The sequence below is a fragment of the Calonectris borealis genome, chromosome 1 (genome assembly GCF_964195595.1).
Source record: "Calonectris borealis chromosome 1, bCalBor7.hap1.2, whole genome shotgun sequence".
In the NCBI taxonomy this organism is placed as follows: Eukaryota; Metazoa; Chordata; class Aves; order Procellariiformes; family Procellariidae; genus Calonectris; species Calonectris borealis.
In genome coordinates, this window is record NC_134312.1 from 201,795,056 (window position 1) to 201,813,100 (window position 18,045).

The window sequence follows — 18,045 nt, forward strand, 5'->3', positions numbered from 1 at the left end:
TCCAGGCTCTGACTCAGGTCTGGCTCAAACCCACTCCTGCATCCCTTGGTCAGCAGCTGTGTGCCAGCGGTGACTGGGGACACGAGGAGGGTCGGGGGCCCAGCGCCTTGCTGAGGAGCGGTCAGCGGGGAGGGGCGGGTGTTGACCAAGTAACCTGGTGACTCCGCATGAGCCAGCCTGGTATCAGACCAGCCAGCCCCCTCCCCAGCCCAGGGTCAATATCTCCCCTCAGGAACCCCTCTTGGAGGGCTGCAGCCACAGCCTGCTGCTGCTCGGCTCTTCCAAAGACTCAGTCATCCTCTGGCAAATCGAAGCATCAGACGTTGAGTCTCTTTTGCCATTGTCCTCACAGGTGCCCTTTGCCAATCTGGATCCTGATCTCAAGTTTCTGCTGTGTTATCTCTTGTAAGCCATCCCTCGCATCCTGCCTGGGCTCGCTTCGCCACTGGTGTGGGTGGCAGGCTCTCTGCTGCAGAGGCACATGCATTTCTGCCTCAGTTCCTTCAGTAATTCAGTCTTTTATTTTAAATCCATCTGCCCATTTTATAGACCTGCAATTTTCTCTCCAGGCCCTCCCTTTACCACTTTTAGTAGACTAGTCAACATAGCTGCAACTTTCCACAAAGCCCATAGCCAGCAACCTTAATAAAACTTGATTTTAGTGCCCTCCTGGCAGACTGTAAATGCTTTCCCTGCCTCCCCTAGACCACTTTCACCCATGCAGTTCAGCAGCTGCCATGGCTGGGCTCATACTGCATGACCCAGATCCTAAACTTTGCTGTGGATGGGAGAGTCTGTCTTTCCCCCTGCGAGCAGTCTTGTTTGTATCTGAGTTGTGGTGCTTAGCGCAGGAGCCCGAGTGAGATCTGAGCCTCCCCCCGGGGTCACTCTGTTTGGGCACCCTTCAGCACATGTCAGAAGGTGCTGCAAGTATGACACACACAGCTCCGAATTAAAAAAAAAGCCTTTTAGAACTTAATATATTAGCACAATTATGGCAAATTCCAGGCAGAAGTCTACTGACTCCTGGGAAATTCCCAAGCATTGCTACCCCTGCCTACCTGGCGCCGAGGTGCACTTGGTGATGGGGCAGGCGCAGATCTGCACTCATCTCTGGAGGGCAGCAAGGTGTCAGGAGAGGTGATTACTGCAAGCCAGCTTCTGGTGGAGAAAATCAGCGATCACTGTGGCCCAATGCATTTGAGAGAAAACAAATTGCATTCTTCTGAATGCATACAGATGAAGAATTTGCATTCTTTGCAGATAATTTTCACTCGATACGTTGCAAAGTGGTTTATTGGTACCCACTGAATTACTGGGTCTGCTTGGATTTCTTGCTGAAATCAACCACTTTATCTTTTGAATTTTAGGTATGACCGTAGATAAGGTTTGGTGCTCTGTCACCGTGTGGGAGTCCTGCGGAGTCTCCTACTATTGTTTTGGAAAACACACACAGGATAGCTGGGGCTTAACAAGCTACCCAGCTGAGCACAGGGAGCTCACCACCCCCATACAGCACCCCAGCGCCGTTGCTGGCTGCACGGGCACCACCTCAGAGGGAGAAGAGTTGGCTACATCCTCAATGGTGCTGACTTGCCCTATTTCACCTCCCTGTTTGCTTCTTGAGGGTTTTATACCTTCCCACAATGTTTTTTGTCTGATGAATCCTTGAGCCGGTAGTGATGCCATCTCAACCACCCTATCTCTGCCTGTGATGTCACCTTGTGTCCTTTTCTGGCTCTGCTCTACAGATGTCTCATGGCTCCTCCTGACGACTGTGCAATGCCTGCAGCAGCCTAAGCCAGGCTGGCACATCGCTTTTGTAGCCACAAATCAAGTCCGCCTCTATAATTTACTTTCTTCTCTTATCGTCTCCCTTTATTAAGTTAAATCAATCATCCCACTGCTCTGTGATTTATGGCTTTATGTTTTGCTGGGAATGTGTCACAAAAGTGAAAAGAGGAAGTTTTGATGTATTAGTAAAACTTGTCTGCCTAGGGTGAGATTAGAAGAATTTAGTTTCCTCTTGGGTGAATTCTGACAGATGATATGAATTTCCATCCTTCCCTCTTCTTCCTCCTCCTCCTCCTCAACCCACATCTGGCTGCAAAGAAAGGCCTTGAAATAGGTGGTGGCCAAGGCTCAGCCATTTCCCAACCTGCCAGCCTGTCCTGGCTCACTTTGACCTGCACCCTGCAATAACTGTGGCACTTTAGGGCTCTGTGGCAGCTCTGCATGAAGCCATGGATGGATGGATGCATGAAGCTGAAGAACTCAGCCCCATCCCAGGTTGCCCTGATGGCCTCCAACAGCGGAGCGTGGTTGACATTGGCCTTGGCCAACTGAGGGTTCAATGACTCTAAGGATGGAGATGCCATCAGCTAGCTGTCTGGACAACATTATGTGATATGGTCAGTCTTTGTCTTCACCAAAGTTCATCTAAGGAGAATCTGACCAATATGGGAGACCTTGTGCTGGGAGGGAATGGAAAAGGAGTTTCCCATTCAAGTGGAGGGGGAAAAGGCTGGTCAAATGGCAAGGCCACAGTCTGGGGAGCGCTGCAGTCCAAAGATGCTGGCTTACCCACCACCCCATGTGCTCTCCAATCCAAACCTGGACATAAAGCTTTATTTTTATGTTGAAGGAAAAGGCAGAGGGGCAGGTATGGCCCTACTGCGGCACTTTCAAAAATGGAGACATTGTCTCTCCCCATCACATCCCTTTAACTGTGCTGAGCAGCTCTATCACCACTGCTCTCTCCATTATGCCATGGGGTATGTGTGGCCACAGGCCCTTGGAAGCCCCGTGTGAAGGGTTTACACCTCCCTAGACATATTAAAACCCCTTTTTCCCTGAGGGAAGGTCCACTGTGTGTCTAAATCACCTCTCCTTGTCTCCTGTTTTTCCCAAGAGTGGAAAGCAGCTACTCCCCAAGTCCAACTCTTCTCCTTTTGATTCGAGGCTTGAGAGGTAGTAGACTGAGATGGTAATGTTGTTTATTAATTAAGCAAAACACACCTCTAAAAAGCTTGTAACACCTTACCTACCTTATAAACACACCACTTTTAGCATAATTCACAATTATGTCACTGCAAGTAATACAGAGTGACAATTCTATTGCTTATTACTAGTATTAATACTGATACATAATTATATTACTACAAAGAAATGTTATAAATCAAGCACTTACTAAGCTGCAATTCTATTGCCTTTCTTCCTGCACTTAGTATTAAGGCATGAAGTCTATCCTTCCTCATAAGTTTATGTACTTTTACTGCACCCTCCCACACCAAGTCTTGTGGACCAACCTGGCAGAGAGGCCAGCGTGTTCTCCAAGGGGGGTTCCGTCTAGCATCCCTGGTGTTGTTGGGTCCACAGCTCAGCTTTGGCATCTGCACTCCTTCCATCAGAAGCTTCTCGCCCTTCTTTGTTCTGCACCTGATCTTATATTTCATTGCCCATTTTTCTCCTTTTCCTGAATCCACATTTTTGCCTCCCTTGCACCTCTTTTTTGCCCTTTGGACTCCTCCCCAGTAAACAATCCTTAATTACTCATTGGCCTCAACTCTGTTACATTCATACCCAAATTCAGTGTTTCTGACACTGTTACTTGGCATTTTAGACCTATTATGGTATTACTGATAGAATTCTTTAGATGAAGGATGTCTTACATTGCAAGACTCCCTCCTGACTATGTGGTCCACTGGTAGCATTTGATTTACATTTTATGCTTTTGGGGGCAGAATTACCTTACTTTAGCCCTACTCACCTACCTAAGTTTAATTAAGCAAAAGAGTTTTTCATGTCAGGTGCAGAGTTTGCATACCACAGATGCACAGTATTTGTGCATTTTATTCTCATATCCCATCTCTGTACTAGAACCGTTTTCAGCACGCTTCTGGTTCCCATCAGAGGTCTTGGCCAGTTTTGGAGCCTGGTGCCCCAGTAGGGCCCCTGGCTCTCATCAACCTCCAGCCCTGTGGCAGACCCCACGTCCAAGTCTCCACAGAGCTGCTCGAAGAAGACATCACTGTGGATGAGCCCAGCTTGTTTTATTGAGCACAGGCCTGGCTCACCTCCCTGTGTCATCCTCCACTGGCTTGGTAGAAGGAAATGAACCAGTTGTTCTACTTCTTGTTGCTCAACTGCAAAGTTACAGTGGGGAGGTTTTGCTTTGCACCAGGGCCAGGAGGACCCATCTCTTCCTTCCTTTCTCCATGAGCTTATAGCATCTAAACTTGTCTGAGCTTTAGTGCTGTACAACCGTGCTCTACCATTACAATAGTTTTTGTGTGTGCATGTGTGTATATATATTTATACATGTGCATGTATGTGTGTATATATAAATATATACATGCATATATACATATGTACATATACATCTATATTTCTGTGTATATGGGACATGGTTTAGGGGGTTGATGGTTGGACTCGATGATCTTGGAGGTCTTTTCCAACCTTAATGATTCTATGATTCTATTCTATGATTCTATATACAAACACACACATATATAGTGACTAACACTAGTAATAAGTAGTTACTATATGCAGAATAATGTATGTATGACCCTAGAATAAAAATGCAAAGAGGAGTACAGGCATGGGATGAGAGAGGAGGCCTTGAAAATACAGGTACAAGACGATATTTGAAGCCCCAGGGCTGTAAACTACTCACCATTCATCAATCACTCATCACCAGAGGAATTCAATTTTGGGAACTGGGATCAATTTTGGGGATACCAAAGAAAACAAAGTCGGGATCAATAAGGAAGGACAGCATGTACTTCTAGGTCAGGATGACCAAAACTGAAGACCTGATCTGGGCCAATGGAAGGAGTGACTTATCATCTCTTTCAAGGTGCAGAGTCCCCAAATATGGGTATAAAATGGGTCTTCACTGCAGTTGTGAAGTGTATCTTTATTGTGGAAGTACCACTGCTGATCCATGTTGCAGTGCTGCAGCTGCTGTAAGTTTCTTGCTTTTGCTTTTATTTCTAAGTGTATTTTTGCTTACATTGCTTTTGCTGCCTTGAATATGCTACCACAGCTATTAGGAAAAAGCACAAATAGAGTACTAAGCATTAAAATGAAGTTCCCTTTCCCTCCCCTTTTCCAGTTGATTGTTTTTTGGTAACCTGCTCGGAAACTTCGATGCAATAAATTGGCAACAAACTGAATTGTTGGCGGGGAGATTTTTGTCAGGGAGCAGCAGGCATGGGGCTGTTCCACACAGGAAAACAAGTTGGGAGCAGAGGGTGACCCCAGCAGAGGCAAGACAGTGTCCCTATTGACCAGGAACAGTCCCACAGAACCTGGGCAGAGCCAGATTCTATTGACTGCCCAGTGATCATCAAACAAGGTGAGGTGATGAGACAGGTCCAAGGTCAATGCAGGAAGACTAGAGAGCAAATCAGGATTGTCAGGGCACAGGGCTGCACCTACAACATAGCTCAGGCAGGGACAGAAGGCCCAGGCTCCTGGACCAGTGAACAGTGGGTGCATGGGTGGAAATCCTGGGTGAGGTTGGTCAGGACAATTAAGGCACTCAGGGCACTGACAACTGGGTTGGAGAAGCGGCAGGTGAGTTAATTCCTGGGGGACTTAGCAAGAGTTAGACTGGTCTCTCCTGGCTGTAAGTAGGGCTATGATGTTTGCTGGTCCTCACAGCTGTCTTCCAGATGGAAACAACATCCTTCAGTAGTAAGTCTGGACTCAAAGTGCCTGTCAGGTTTGCAATGGAGTCATCATCTTGTCTGTCTTCCAGGAAGGATCTGAAAGTTTCCTGTAGCCTGTGGGTGAGACAGATCATAATTTTAAGTATCTGGAGGACTGCTGGGTTTCCAAATGCCCTGACCTTCGGCTGGCAGTGCTGGCAGTCAATGATACTCCATGCTGGTACATCTGAGATGGCCTTGCAGCTGGAAGCCAGGCAGTATTCTCCAGGGTATCTCTGGTGGTATTGGACAACAATGTGTGCAACTGTTGGTCAACTTTGTCAATAGCACTCAAATAGAGGTTGTGGCCTCCTGAAAGCTGAGCTCTCTCAGCTTCACTGACTGCCTCTCCCATCTCAAGTATAACATAGCATGCTGAATCTATCTGTACTCAACTAGACATATTCCCAGCTCCCTCCTTCATGGGGTCTGTCATGCTGTCACTGTGGCATTAGGAGACCTTTCTCATGCAAGAAATAGGGAAAGGGAGATGGTGTGGCCATATCCTCACACTGGGGTTTCTCATTGGTCCTGTATAGGGGGCACCTTTTTTGTTCCTTTACATGATCCCCCTTTTTTTTTTTCCCCAAGGCCAAACACAAACTGAACTGTATTAACAAGAATGTAGCCAGCTGGTTAAGGAAAGTGATTCTTCTGCACTTGTGAAATCATATCTGGAGGATTGTGTCTGATTTTGTGCTCCCAGTACAAGAAAAACAGAGACCTTTTGGAGTGAGTTCTGTGGAGCGCAACCAGTATGATTGGAGATCTGGAGCACAGGACATATGAAAAGAAGGTAGAGGACTGGGTTATTCAGCCTTCAGCAGAGAAGGTAAAGGGGGACTCTAAATGCATCTTTACGTAGTGGGAGGATATCAAGAAGATGAAGCCAAACTCTTCTTGGAGTGCTCAGTGAAAAGACAAGAATTAACAAGCACAAGATGCAACAGTGGAAATCCTGACTAAACATAAAGAAAGAAATATTCTCCACATGGGTGGTTGTCCTGGTTTCAACTGGGATAGAGTTAAATTTCTTCCTAGTGCTGTGTTTTGGATTTAGTATGAGAAGAATGTTGATAACACACTGATGTTTTCAGTTGTTGCTAAGTACCCTGCTAGTCAAGGACAGCTTCCATGCTCTGCCAAATGCACGAGAGGCTGGGAGGGAGCATAGCCATGACAGCTGGGCCAGCTGGCCCATGGGGTATTCCGTACCATGTGTGCTCAGTATATGAATGATAGGCGTGTTCCAGGAAGTAGCGATCGCTACTTGGTTATCGGTCAGCGCGGGTGGCGAGCAATTGCATTGTGCATCACTCATTTTGTATATTCTATCATTATCATTATTTTTTTCCCCCCTTCCTTTTCTGTTCCATTAAACTGTCTTTATCCCAACCCAGGAGTTTTTCTCACTCTTACCCTTCTGATTCTCTCCCCGTCCCACTGCGGGGGTGGGGGGTGGGAGGGTGGGGAGTGAGCGAGTGGCTGCGTGGTGTTTGGCTGCCTGCCGGGTTAAACCACGACAGTCCTTTTTAGCACCCAACGTGGGCCACGAAGAGTTGAGATAATGACATATCTGACCTGAACAGGTTAAAACAGATTTGTTACAAGCATTCATGATATCAATTTAGTAGTCGCTGGTCACAATGTTGGTTTATTTGCTCTCAGAGTTGTTGGATCTGTTCCTGGAGTTTTGGTATGTAGCACCTTACTGGCTGTATATACTACTGATTGTCAGTATTTATGTGGGATTTATCATCTCTGGGAAATGGAGTAAGGTTATCGCTTTGCTATACCGGGTAACACTGGCTTATGTTATGATAAAATTATTGGTCAGGAGACTGTACTCAGCACTGCTGTCATTCCTGTTCTTTGGGAGCTATCGCTTGGAAACTATTAATAATTACACTTTTTACCTCCTCTCAGAGAGCCAGTTTATGGAGGAGACAGCTTCCTTCACCTTCCCCTTCTCCTCCAGGCTGATTACAATATCTTTTGAGGTATTGTAACAACTGAAAACATCAGTGTGTTATCAACATTCTGTTCATACTAAATCAAAAACATAGCACTAGGAAGAAACTTAACTCTATCCCAGCCAAACCCAGGACAGTCGTGCAGCCTTGGGGCAACGCAGAGTGGTGATGGTGCTATCCTTGGAGGTAGTCAGAACACAACTGGACAAGACCTGGAACAGTCTGTTGTAGCTTTGAAGTCAGACCTGCTTGAACCAAAGGGGTGGACTACAGACCTCCAGAGGGCCCTCCCAACCTAAGTCTCCGTGATGGTATGATTTTTAGTGGTTCTCTTGCTTCCCTATGACATGCCAGATGAATTGAAGGTGCTGGGGTTTCTGCTGTATTTTACTTCCACTTCTCTTTATCTGGGCATCACAAAAAGACTTGATGATGCTCATCACAGCCACAGTAACTCCCACTTTTGGAAGGCATGGCCCTTCTCTCCAGCAAGCTTCAAGAGCCCACCTAAAAAGAGACTTCAAGACCCCTTCCATCTGGGTCTAAAGAGTTGGTATCTACCCCTGGAACAAACCAGGAAAAATCTGCTCTTACCTCCACTGTGGATCAAAGCTATCCAGAGGCACAATGATCATCTCATGGAGCTCAATGAGGAACAAGTCCAGGTTAACTGTGGAGAGTGCAGTAGTCAGAGCCTTTTCCTTCTCTGCACTCAACTCCTCATGGTACTGCTCAGAAACCAGGCAGAAGGGATTCTGCAATGACAAACATCAGCAAGAGGATGGCCTGGGACTCCCCGCAAAGACCATCTTGGGGCTACATCTGATGGAAGAGGTAGAACTGGTATCCTCTTTTTTCCTGGCTCTTATGGCAGGGCCACCAGAGTCCACAGCACCAGCTGCTGATGTGACCCATGCCAGAAAGCACTACTGCTTCTAGCACAAAATCTTGTGGGTGGCCCTTTTCCAAGGGTCTTATGTGACTTAAGTAGATGAATATTGCTTGGCTCTTGCTGAATGGTAAGATATTAAAATCACATAATTTTCCTCTTTTTTACCCTAAAAATTTACAAAGTTTTCCACAGAAAATCAACTTTGCCAGAAAGTTTCTCTCTTCCCCCAGATCTTGTAGATAGTTTTGTGAACTGGGCTGTCTCCCTCACCTGATTCATCTGCACCAGCAGCACAGATCTCTTTGCTGACAATGTCTGCCACAGAGACAGGATGTGCTTCAGCTGAGTGTCTGGTACCACCTGGAGGAGGAGAAAACAGATGGGCAATCAGTCAGCCAGTTCCTGCTCTTCAGAAGGGCCGTGGCTGAGTTGCCGTGTTTTGGGTTAGCTCACAAAAAAGTGTGTGACTTAAAAGGTGATGTCTTATTCCTTAGGGAAGAGCATGGGGGATGGAAAGGTTCAGCCAATTTCCCATTCAGTACAAGCAAAGCGCCTTGCTTACCGGCATGTCTCTGAACTGTTCTACGCTTGCATCCATCTTCAGCTCATTTTTTACATACTCAGACAACTGGCGCTCTGGGTCCCCACCGGTCACGGCCAGGAACTCGGCAGCCACTTTCAAGGTGGCAAGCGTTTGGGAAATAGCATTCACTGATCGGGCTTCTTCCATGATCCGTTTCAGCTGGTTCACACTCAGTGATTCCTATCAATAGGAGAAATATAGCCAGACTGTGACTCTGACATATGAGGTCTGGGTCCTGCAAGTGTGTCTGTACAGCAAAGTGACTGATAACCTTTGGCATCAGCTCTGCCCCCTTCTCAGAGGGAGAGTTAGAAATACCTGGGTGACGTCCAGGGTTTACATGGGAAAGACACAGACTCTACAAGGACGTGGGTTCCCCAGCCTAGTTGCAAGCAGGAACAATAACCCTACAGTTGCCACTTGTGCTGATCCACCATGCCAGTGCATAGCGTGCTGTTGTCACCATATCACCTTGGTTTAGACACTTGTACAGATGAGTCCATCTGAGTGAGTTGCCTAAATTCCCTTTACAGCCAGCAAAGAAAATTGGCTCCTTATGAGGCTCCAGCCATCTGCCTGATTTGGACTTGGACCTTTTTACACATCCTGCAGGTGCCATATTCTCTATTGAGCTCTCTGTCTCCTGGGGTGGCTTATTAATAAGCATTACAAGGCAGAAGAAAGCTTGGATGAAGAAAAAGGATGGTAAGCTCTTTTCGTACCTGTTGCAGCTGTTCTCTCACTTTTGTTTTTGTGTACTGCAGGGTCTTCGTGTTGTTCAGTGCAAAGGATGGAGCCGTCTGGAAAGCAAATGAGTGGCTATGAAGACACAAAGTATCACTTGGCACAGGCCAGACGGGAAACCCATGACCACCCAGCAGGACACAGCTACCCATGTCTTGGCTGCAGGGCCGGTGGCAGTGACAGCCTAGTGTAGGAGGTATAGGGGAGGCAGAAACAGGGAGGGGCTACCCAAGTGGAATATAGAGACATTGCTTGGGCATGGATGCAAGCAAGGATGGAGTTAGGAAAGACAAAGCTCATCTGGAGTTGAAACTGCTGAGGGATGTGAAGGCCAACAAGAAGGGCTTCTACATCAGTACATCAGTAGCAAAAGGAAGACCAGATAAAAAATGGGCCCACTGCTCAACAGGGAAGGGGACCTACTGACAAAGGACATGGAAAAGGTACTCATTGAGATACTTGGTGCCTCACTTTTTACTGTAAAGGTCGTCTTTCAGTCCTCTGTGTTTACTGGCAAAGTTTAAAGGCATGTCACAAAAAAAAGAGGACCAAATTAGGGACTACTGAGATAAGTTGCTGTTGTGGCAGCTAAGCACCACAGCGCTGCTCACTCACTTCCCTCCCCTCCTTACCCCCAGTGGGATGGCAAAAGAGGAAAGGAAGAATAAAGGTGAGAAACCAAAACAAGCGATGATGCAAAGGCAATCACTCACCACCTCCCACAGGTAGACTGATTCCCAGCCACTTCCTGTGCAAAAGATGGCTAACCTCCCTGAAACCCATTTTATTGCAGAGCACGATGTTATATGGCATGGAATACCTCTTTGGTTAGTTTGGGTCATCTGCCTGGCTGTGTCCCCTCCCAACCTCTTGCACATCCCCAATCTATTCACTGGGGGTGGAGCAGAATGAGAAATGGAGGCGGCCTTTGATGCTGTGCAAACACTGTTCAGCAATAGCTGAAAACATTAGTGTGTTACCAGCACTGTTTTGGTCACAAATCTAAAACACAGCACCATATGAGCTGCTATAATGAAAATTAACTCCATCTCAGCCAGACCCAGTACAGCTGGATGTAGACAGGTCCATGGGACCAGATGGAACGCAACCAATGGTGCTGAGGGAGCTGGCTGATGTCATTAAGATACTTCAGCAACAATTGACATGACATGACAGCAAGTTTGTGGATGATACCAAATTGGGGAAAGGAGCTGGTACACCGGAGGGCATGGCTGCCATTCAGAGGGGTCTCAACACACTGGAGAAATGGGCCAACAGGAACCTCATGAAGTTCAACAAAGGCAAATGCAAAATCCTGCATCTGGGATGGAACAATCATATGCAACAGTATAGGCTGAGAGAAGACCAGCTCTGGAGCAGCTTTGCAGAAAAGACCTGTGTGTCCTGGTGGACAGGTTGAACATGAGTCAGCAGTGTGCTCTTATGGTGAAAAAGGCCATGTGTACACCAGGCTATGTTAGCAGAAGTGTAGCCAGCAGGATGAGGGAAGTGATTCTTTCTATCTGTTCAGCATTTATGAGATTACATTTGAGTACTGTGTCCAATTTGGGGTTCTTCAGTACAAGAGACATTGACAAATTGAAGTGAGTCCAACAGAGACCAACAAGATCTCTGCAGAGGAGCTGCAGAACAGGATGCAGGGCATTGTTCACCCTGTAAAAGAGAACTCTATAGGCAGAATCTAATTGCTCTCCCACTACTAAAAAGGGGATCACAGTGAAGGCAATAAGGACAAGGGACAACCAGGAATCTCCTACTTAAGCACGCAGAAAACATTTTCACGGTGAGGGTGCTAGAACATCGAACAGAGGGGCAGAGAGGTGGTGAATCTCTATCCTCGGAGATTGCCAAAATTAAATTCTACAATACCCTGATCAATCTGCTCTTGCATTGAAGTTAGCCTTACTTGGAGAAAATGGTTGGACCAGAGACATCCAGAGGTCCCTCCAGCCAAACTCTTTCAGTTTCTCTGTGACCCTGTGTCAGTTACTCTGCTTATCCTTCTCTACTACTAGACAAGCATGTGGACCTGAATCACTACATGACAGCCCTTGAACCCCTTTTTCCCACTCCCTTGTGGCTGGATTTTCACATTTCACAAATCCAAACACCCTCTGACATAGGAAATAGCTGAGGCAACCAGCAGTCATAGGAGTGCCCCAGGCAAAGTTTACACAACTTATGGGAAGTTTTAAAGGGGTTGAAGGGACTTAGGTACCTAAATTCATTGCTGTCCCACAAGATTTAATTTTTGAGGTATGTATCTCTGGCCTGCCTTTTCAGATGGGAATAACCATTTGCAAATCTGGTTCCCTGAGAGCTTCTGGAGGAAGCCAAAGGCTAATGTGAGTAAGTGAAGATGAGTATCACAGCAGAAGACCGGCTTCTCCAACACAGTTCAGAGACCCACGTTAGACTCCAGCCCTATACTATGCCCGGGAACTCAACTCTCTTGAGTCTTTTTAGATGGTGGCTGACTCCTCCTTGGTTATAAGAAAATCCAGGCCAACCTCCCCTTCAGGCTTTGAACAGAAAGGCTTACGTTGCCTTTCACAAGACCAAGGTTTGCTGAGCACAGCGTAGTTTTTGACCACACAACTGTTACAATCCAAGGAATGCAGGTAGATGCAGAGTGATGGGCTGCCAAATGTATAAGCACCTTTATGTGTGTTTGCTCCAGCTCTGGAGAGGTGAGTACCAGGTGCTGGAAATAAAATCCTACATCCTCTGCTGGCCTGAAGCACTGCAACTTGGCTTGTGCTAAAAGTGCATCGTGCTAAGCTCACCTGAGCTTTGATGACAGGTTTCCCACTGATAAAACATTGGATCACTTGTCGCTGCAGTGTCTGGAAGTCAAAATGGGTTGTCTTGGTGCCATCTTCCTCTATCACATACTGGGAGTTGGCCAGCATCGCAGTGATCAGATCATTCTCCGTTATCTTCAGCACCGACGATGGCTTCACTTCTTCTGCAGAGATGATCCTGGGAGAGAAGTTGTTACCCTTTGCTGTTAAAGATAGCAGCTTGCTTCTTACCTCATCTCACTTTGCAAACAGTGACAGATGCAGCTCTAGGTAAGTCCTGATTTGGTCCAGAGGGATGGTTTGAAACGTACCGTTGCTTTTCCTTTGTGATCTGTGTAGCTATGTCCACACAACTGTTCTGGAGCTGTATGAGGAGCCTCGTCACAAGGTAACCAATAGAAAGCGGTGTTGGGAGGAGTTTCAGGGCAGCCGTGTTGACATTGATGTCCTTTGGCAACAGGTCTGGGGGGACTCTGATATCTGTAACAAAATGGAGGGTTTCTTTTCTGCCTCATGTGGTGTTAGGAAGAATTCTCCCAAGGGGGAAACTCAGGCTAGCTTCTGTTAAAATCTTTTTGGAGGGTTTTTTATATTAGGTTTTGTATTTTTGGAAGGGTTTTTAATTTGTTTTCAGCTAGAGGGTCAAAACAAAGCAAGCTCAGCAACTGGCACGGGTTCCAGCCTTCGACAATGGCTTAGGAAAGGGAAGTAACAATACCTGGGAAGTCAAAATACCTGAGCACAGTGGTTTCATTCTGATGTTGCTCCAGACTTTCTGGATGGTCCCTATAGCTCGGCAGAAAGTTGAACGCTGATCCACTTCAGGCACAGAGAGGGGAGAAAAACAGCAGTGTCAATGCATGCTCCCAAGAGAAAGCAATTAAAAAAAATTTATTTTTGTCTCCTTGAAAGATGTAGCTTATGGTGTGCAACTACTCAGTAAACTGTGTTAGGCTGGGCCTTGGTTGCCTTTCACAGCTGTGGCTCCAAGGTTAACTAGAGATAATTTTTTTCTAGCCCGTATTATACCATATCTGGCATTAAGGGGTGCCGAATCCCAGCTCACATGCGCCACAGTAATACATCTACTTACAGTCTTAAAAACCTCTCATGTATGTTGCCCATTCATGGGTGAAACAGCAGGAAAAGTCTACAGGTTTCTCAAATCCTGCTGGCTATACCTACTCTGAGGGTGGGAGGCAATCTGCCCAAGACTCATTCCAATGTTTCAGAGATCATTCTAATGTCTCAGAGACCTCTACCCTCTCCCCCAAACCCCAAAGATGGCCACGAAGGTGGAGATGATTGAGTCACCACTGTGAGCTTGTGTCAGGGCCCTGAGGGCACTAATGGGCCTTAATAGCCCTGAGCAGCGTGACCTGGGGACTCCACCTCACCCCTTCACCATGGGCCTAGGAGACACAGGTAAGCTCAGGCCAGTGCCCGAGTTGTGAGCAGCCCTGTCTCCTGCTCTCGTAACTTATTGTCTGGACTTCCTAGACTCCTCCTGGACTTATTACCTTGCCTTGTGTTATGATCGCTGAGCTGTTGACAGAACCTGGCTCTATCACTACCCTGGCCTTGCCCCAATACTGTGGGACTGCACCCTGGTCACTGCCTGGTCTGTGCTGTGGTCACCCTTAGCTCCTGGCTCATCTTCCCTCATGGAGCAGTCTTGTGTTTGCTGCTCCCTCACAGCTTGCAACAGAAATCATGGGTCCTGCTATAACATCAGAGTGGTTCCAAAGAATGTTTATCTATATGATGATAGGTGCTACATGAATATAAATAATATAAATATAAATATAAACATAAATATAAATTTACCACTTAAATGTGGGTGTTGAGGAGTAGTAGAGGCCAGTTTACTGGGATCGGAATAGGTCCATGTCATACCTGAAAGTTCATGTTGGTCTAGGAACTGTTGTACTGAGTATATTTCCCCTTCATGGCTGTTCTGGAAGAAGTGGATCAGGGCTTTCTGCAGACTGAAAATGTCAGGCAGGTGTTGGACATGCTGGATGTTTTGGAGCTGGAAGGGAAAATTCAGCATGACTTTGCTATTCATGCACTTATCTGAGGAACCAGGATTGTGTCTGGCATTGTGTGGTATTCAGAAGGGCACTGTACTGGGAAACAGGGAAATGAGTCAACTTAGTGCCCCACTGACACCAGGAATGGTGAATCCACATGGTGCCTGTCTCTGCTTTGAAGGAGGAGGAATGTTTCTACAACAAACCTTAGACATGAGCTCCAGAAGAACAGGGTAGCGGTTTCCTTCACCTTCTCTGTGTTCTTGCTGAAGGAGATGCATCAGGGTCTGGATGGAGATCTTCTGTTCAAATTTCCACATGTAGGACAGGCCAACCAGTCCAAGATTTGGCTGGTCTTCGAAAGGAGTCATCTGGTCATAAGCTATTTGCAGGAGCAGGTTTGAACCCTGAGGATCTCTCATTCTCTGCTGCCTGACAGAAGTAAGGCTCTGCTCCAAGGCCTGTGGAATTTGAAGGGTTGTTAGGAGCTGCCTTTTGTTACAAAAGGGTTTGGGAGGACTTACAAATCTTCTCATGAGGGAAGACAATGGTGGCTCTGCAGAAAGGGAAGAGACAGTAAAAACTTCCTGTTGAAGAACAAAGCTGGGACAAGAACAAAATTGCCCAAGAAGAAACGAACAGGGAATTTTCTTGCCCTCCAAGGCCTGGAGCCAATTTTTTTCTAAAGGGGATTTGAATCAGCATGTAAAAAGCATCTTAAAAAAGAGGTGATAAACCTGTTTATTGCATGTCGGAATGTCCCAGTTCATTGGATATGTCTGGGTATTCACCAGAGCCCATGTGGGCTCTGCACTTGATCCCTAACAAAGTGGTAGTTTGTATATGGGATACCCGGAAACACAGCGACCAGTCCCTCGCATACCTGGAAGAACGGCTGAGTCAGGGTTCTAAAGCAGGTTTCCCACTGCCTTCGGTCTTCTTGCCTAAGCAAAATGTTCAAGGCCATGTTTTGTCCTGTAGGAAATGCAAAGCAAAATAAGGACCCTCTCCCAGTAGACACTGGAGTCTGTGCAGAACAGCTGCAGTCATGGGATGAGAGCCACCAGTTCCAGTGACCGTGTGAAAACCAACCTGACGTAAGCCTGCTGGTACCCTCCCAATGCGTGGAATGTACCTTTACCTGTTGTACTGTTGCTCAAGTGCTGGAGAAACAGATGGACAGTCACTGTGGCATCCTCTGTGTTTCTGCTAAGTGCCTCTGCCAGGCATTCAATATCTTTTTCAAGGTGGTCCCAGAAGAATTTTGCCACATCCTTTGGCTTCTCTGTCATCAGACTCAGAATCGCCTGGAAGACAGGGTGGTTTCTTAATTTAGCTCTCAGGAAAGCTTCCTCCCAGAGTAGGGCAGAAACTATTCATCATGTGGAAGCTGCAGGCTAAGTTGGGTGGACAGAGAGAAGGAGGTAAGGGAGAGAAAAGAAGCAGGGACTGTTTCACCTGTTTATCTGTATAGATCCCCAGCAGCATGGATGAATGCAGCAGAGCTCTTGCAAGACAGACAGAGGCAGGCGACAAGTCCCTCTCCAATTCAATTCTCCGTATCGAAGGGCTCCCAAGGATGTATCCTTTTCCTGTTTTATCCTCTGTGCTGTGATAAGGAAATGTAATTCAGTTTACACTCTCAATGACTGGGCTCATGTCATGTAAGTTAACATTGACAGAGGCTTGGCCATCACTGGGTCAGAACAAGTGTGAACTTGGAGTGAGATGAGACTTTTGGAAGGGAAGAACTGCTGCTGAAAAAATGCCCTTTCCAGCTGTTTCACGCCACTCATGTTTTCTCTCCCCTCTGTTCCCCTCAGCAGGTATTTCCAAGATTTCCTTCTGCGATTGGACTCTGGATCACAAAGACCTTGCTTTGCCCAACTACAGTGTTTCCCCTGTGCCCAGAGAATGGAAAGTGGGACAAGTGGCCACAGCCCTCTTCATCTCTCTTTGGCTGTAGGGCAGGGAGCATCAACTTACATTTCCTTCCTCACAAAACCTCTCTCAGGTTTGTGATTAATTCCTCCAACTTTGGCACCACATAGGCATTGTTTGACTTCCCCAGGATGCCCACACTGTAGGTAAAGAAATGACAGCAGCATTAAGATGTAGGGCAGAAAACCTAACAGCAGACAGAAGACCCTCAGCATCACAAAAAGCCAAAAGACACTTACGTTGGTGACAATCCAGTATGATCCACACTGACAAGCTGTGTATGAAAGGGAATTAGATTAATCAGCCAATTGTCTCCCAATTACAAAATCCTCCATGATGTAAACATGGCCAGAAATTCACCTGGAGGGCAACAGCCCAGGCCTTTCCCAAGTAAGACCTTTTTCCCACCAACTGGGATCTGGTCTCACAACACGGTTCTCACAGAGTTTGCCATAAATGGACCTGGAGTTGCTGCAGCCAGAAGGAGACTGGTAAAGTACTCAACAGAAGCACAGGGGTATCATTAAAGAAAACCACCCTTCCCTCCATCCACCTGTTCCTCTTTTCCCTCCATCCCCTGGCCAGGCTGTCTCAGGGCACATTTCTAGCAAGTTCCCCATGTCTGCCATCCATATAGGAGCAGCTGGGCTGGACTGAAGCAAAATTTCCCCAGCACTTACCCCAGGGTGTATCATATTGACCAATTTTCCAGTTCTTCTGATCAAAAAGCAGGTCTCCAGGCATGGTGGGAAGGTAGGACCCCTTAGAAAGGAAACACAGGTGTAAAGAAGGATTTGAGGAATCATGTAACCATTTCCCTAATTTGCTTCTCATCTACTGGAGAAATAAGAGTTCCGGAGATAAACATATTAGGTGCAAATGGGTGTATGGAAAAACTTGACTAAGTGTAATGGTTTAACACAGCAGGCAGCCAAACACCACGCAGCCGCTTGCTCACCCACCCACCCCCCCCCAACCCCAGTGGGAAGGGGAGAGCATCAGAAGGGTAAGAGTGAGAAAAACTCGTGGGTTGAGAAAAAGACAGTTTAATAGAACAGAAAAGGAAGGGAAAATAATAACAACAACAACAACAACAATAATAATAATAACAATGATAGAATATACAAAATGATGCACAATGCAATTGCTCACCACCCGCCGAACAACACCCCAAAGGAAAAAAAAAAAGAGTGATCCCCACTTCCTGGAACGCCTACCATTCATATACTGAGCATGACGTCACATGGTATGGAATACCCCATGGGCCAGCTGGGCCAGCTGTCCTGGCTATGCTCCCTCCCAGCCTCTTGTGCATTTGGCAGAGCATGGAAGCTGAATGT

General features: G+C 46.6%; 1 protein-coding gene across 11 annotated transcripts in view; it reads right to left on the minus strand.

Annotated features, from left to right (window-relative positions):
- Positions 1–2,977: 2,977 nt before the first annotated feature.
- The window catches only part of LOC142077820 (E3 ubiquitin-protein ligase rnf213-alpha-like), a 66,099-nt gene continuing 51,031 nt past the window's right edge, over positions 2,978–18,045 (minus strand). For 10 of the 11 annotated variants that reach the window (XM_075140013.1, XM_075140016.1, XM_075140018.1 and 7 more), the window contains 16 exons: positions 17,386–17,467; positions 16,945–16,979; positions 16,751–16,845; positions 16,223–16,373; positions 15,906–16,071; positions 15,648–15,739; positions 14,971–15,225; positions 14,628–14,763; positions 13,467–13,550; positions 13,043–13,211; positions 12,714–12,909; positions 9,885–9,962; positions 9,142–9,342; positions 8,850–8,939; positions 8,282–8,442; positions 2,978–5,789 (listed from right to left, as the gene is read on the minus strand). In XM_075140013.1, the coding sequence (XP_074996114.1) occupies positions 5,612–5,789; positions 8,282–8,442; positions 8,850–8,939; positions 9,142–9,342; positions 9,885–9,962; positions 12,714–12,909; positions 13,043–13,211; positions 13,467–13,550; positions 14,628–14,763; positions 14,971–15,225; positions 15,648–15,739; positions 15,906–16,071; positions 16,223–16,373; positions 16,751–16,845; positions 16,945–16,979; positions 17,386–17,467 (2,169 nt within the window). In that variant the 3' untranslated portion in view covers positions 2,978–5,611. Of the gene's footprint in view, positions 5,790–8,281; positions 8,443–8,849; positions 8,940–9,141; positions 9,343–9,884; positions 9,963–12,713; positions 12,910–13,042; positions 13,212–13,466; positions 13,551–14,627; positions 14,764–14,970; positions 15,321–15,647; positions 15,740–15,905; positions 16,072–16,222; positions 16,374–16,750; positions 16,846–16,944; positions 16,980–17,385; positions 17,468–18,045 lie in introns of those variants that run through there. The other variant, XR_012672020.1, reaches the window with a different exon arrangement.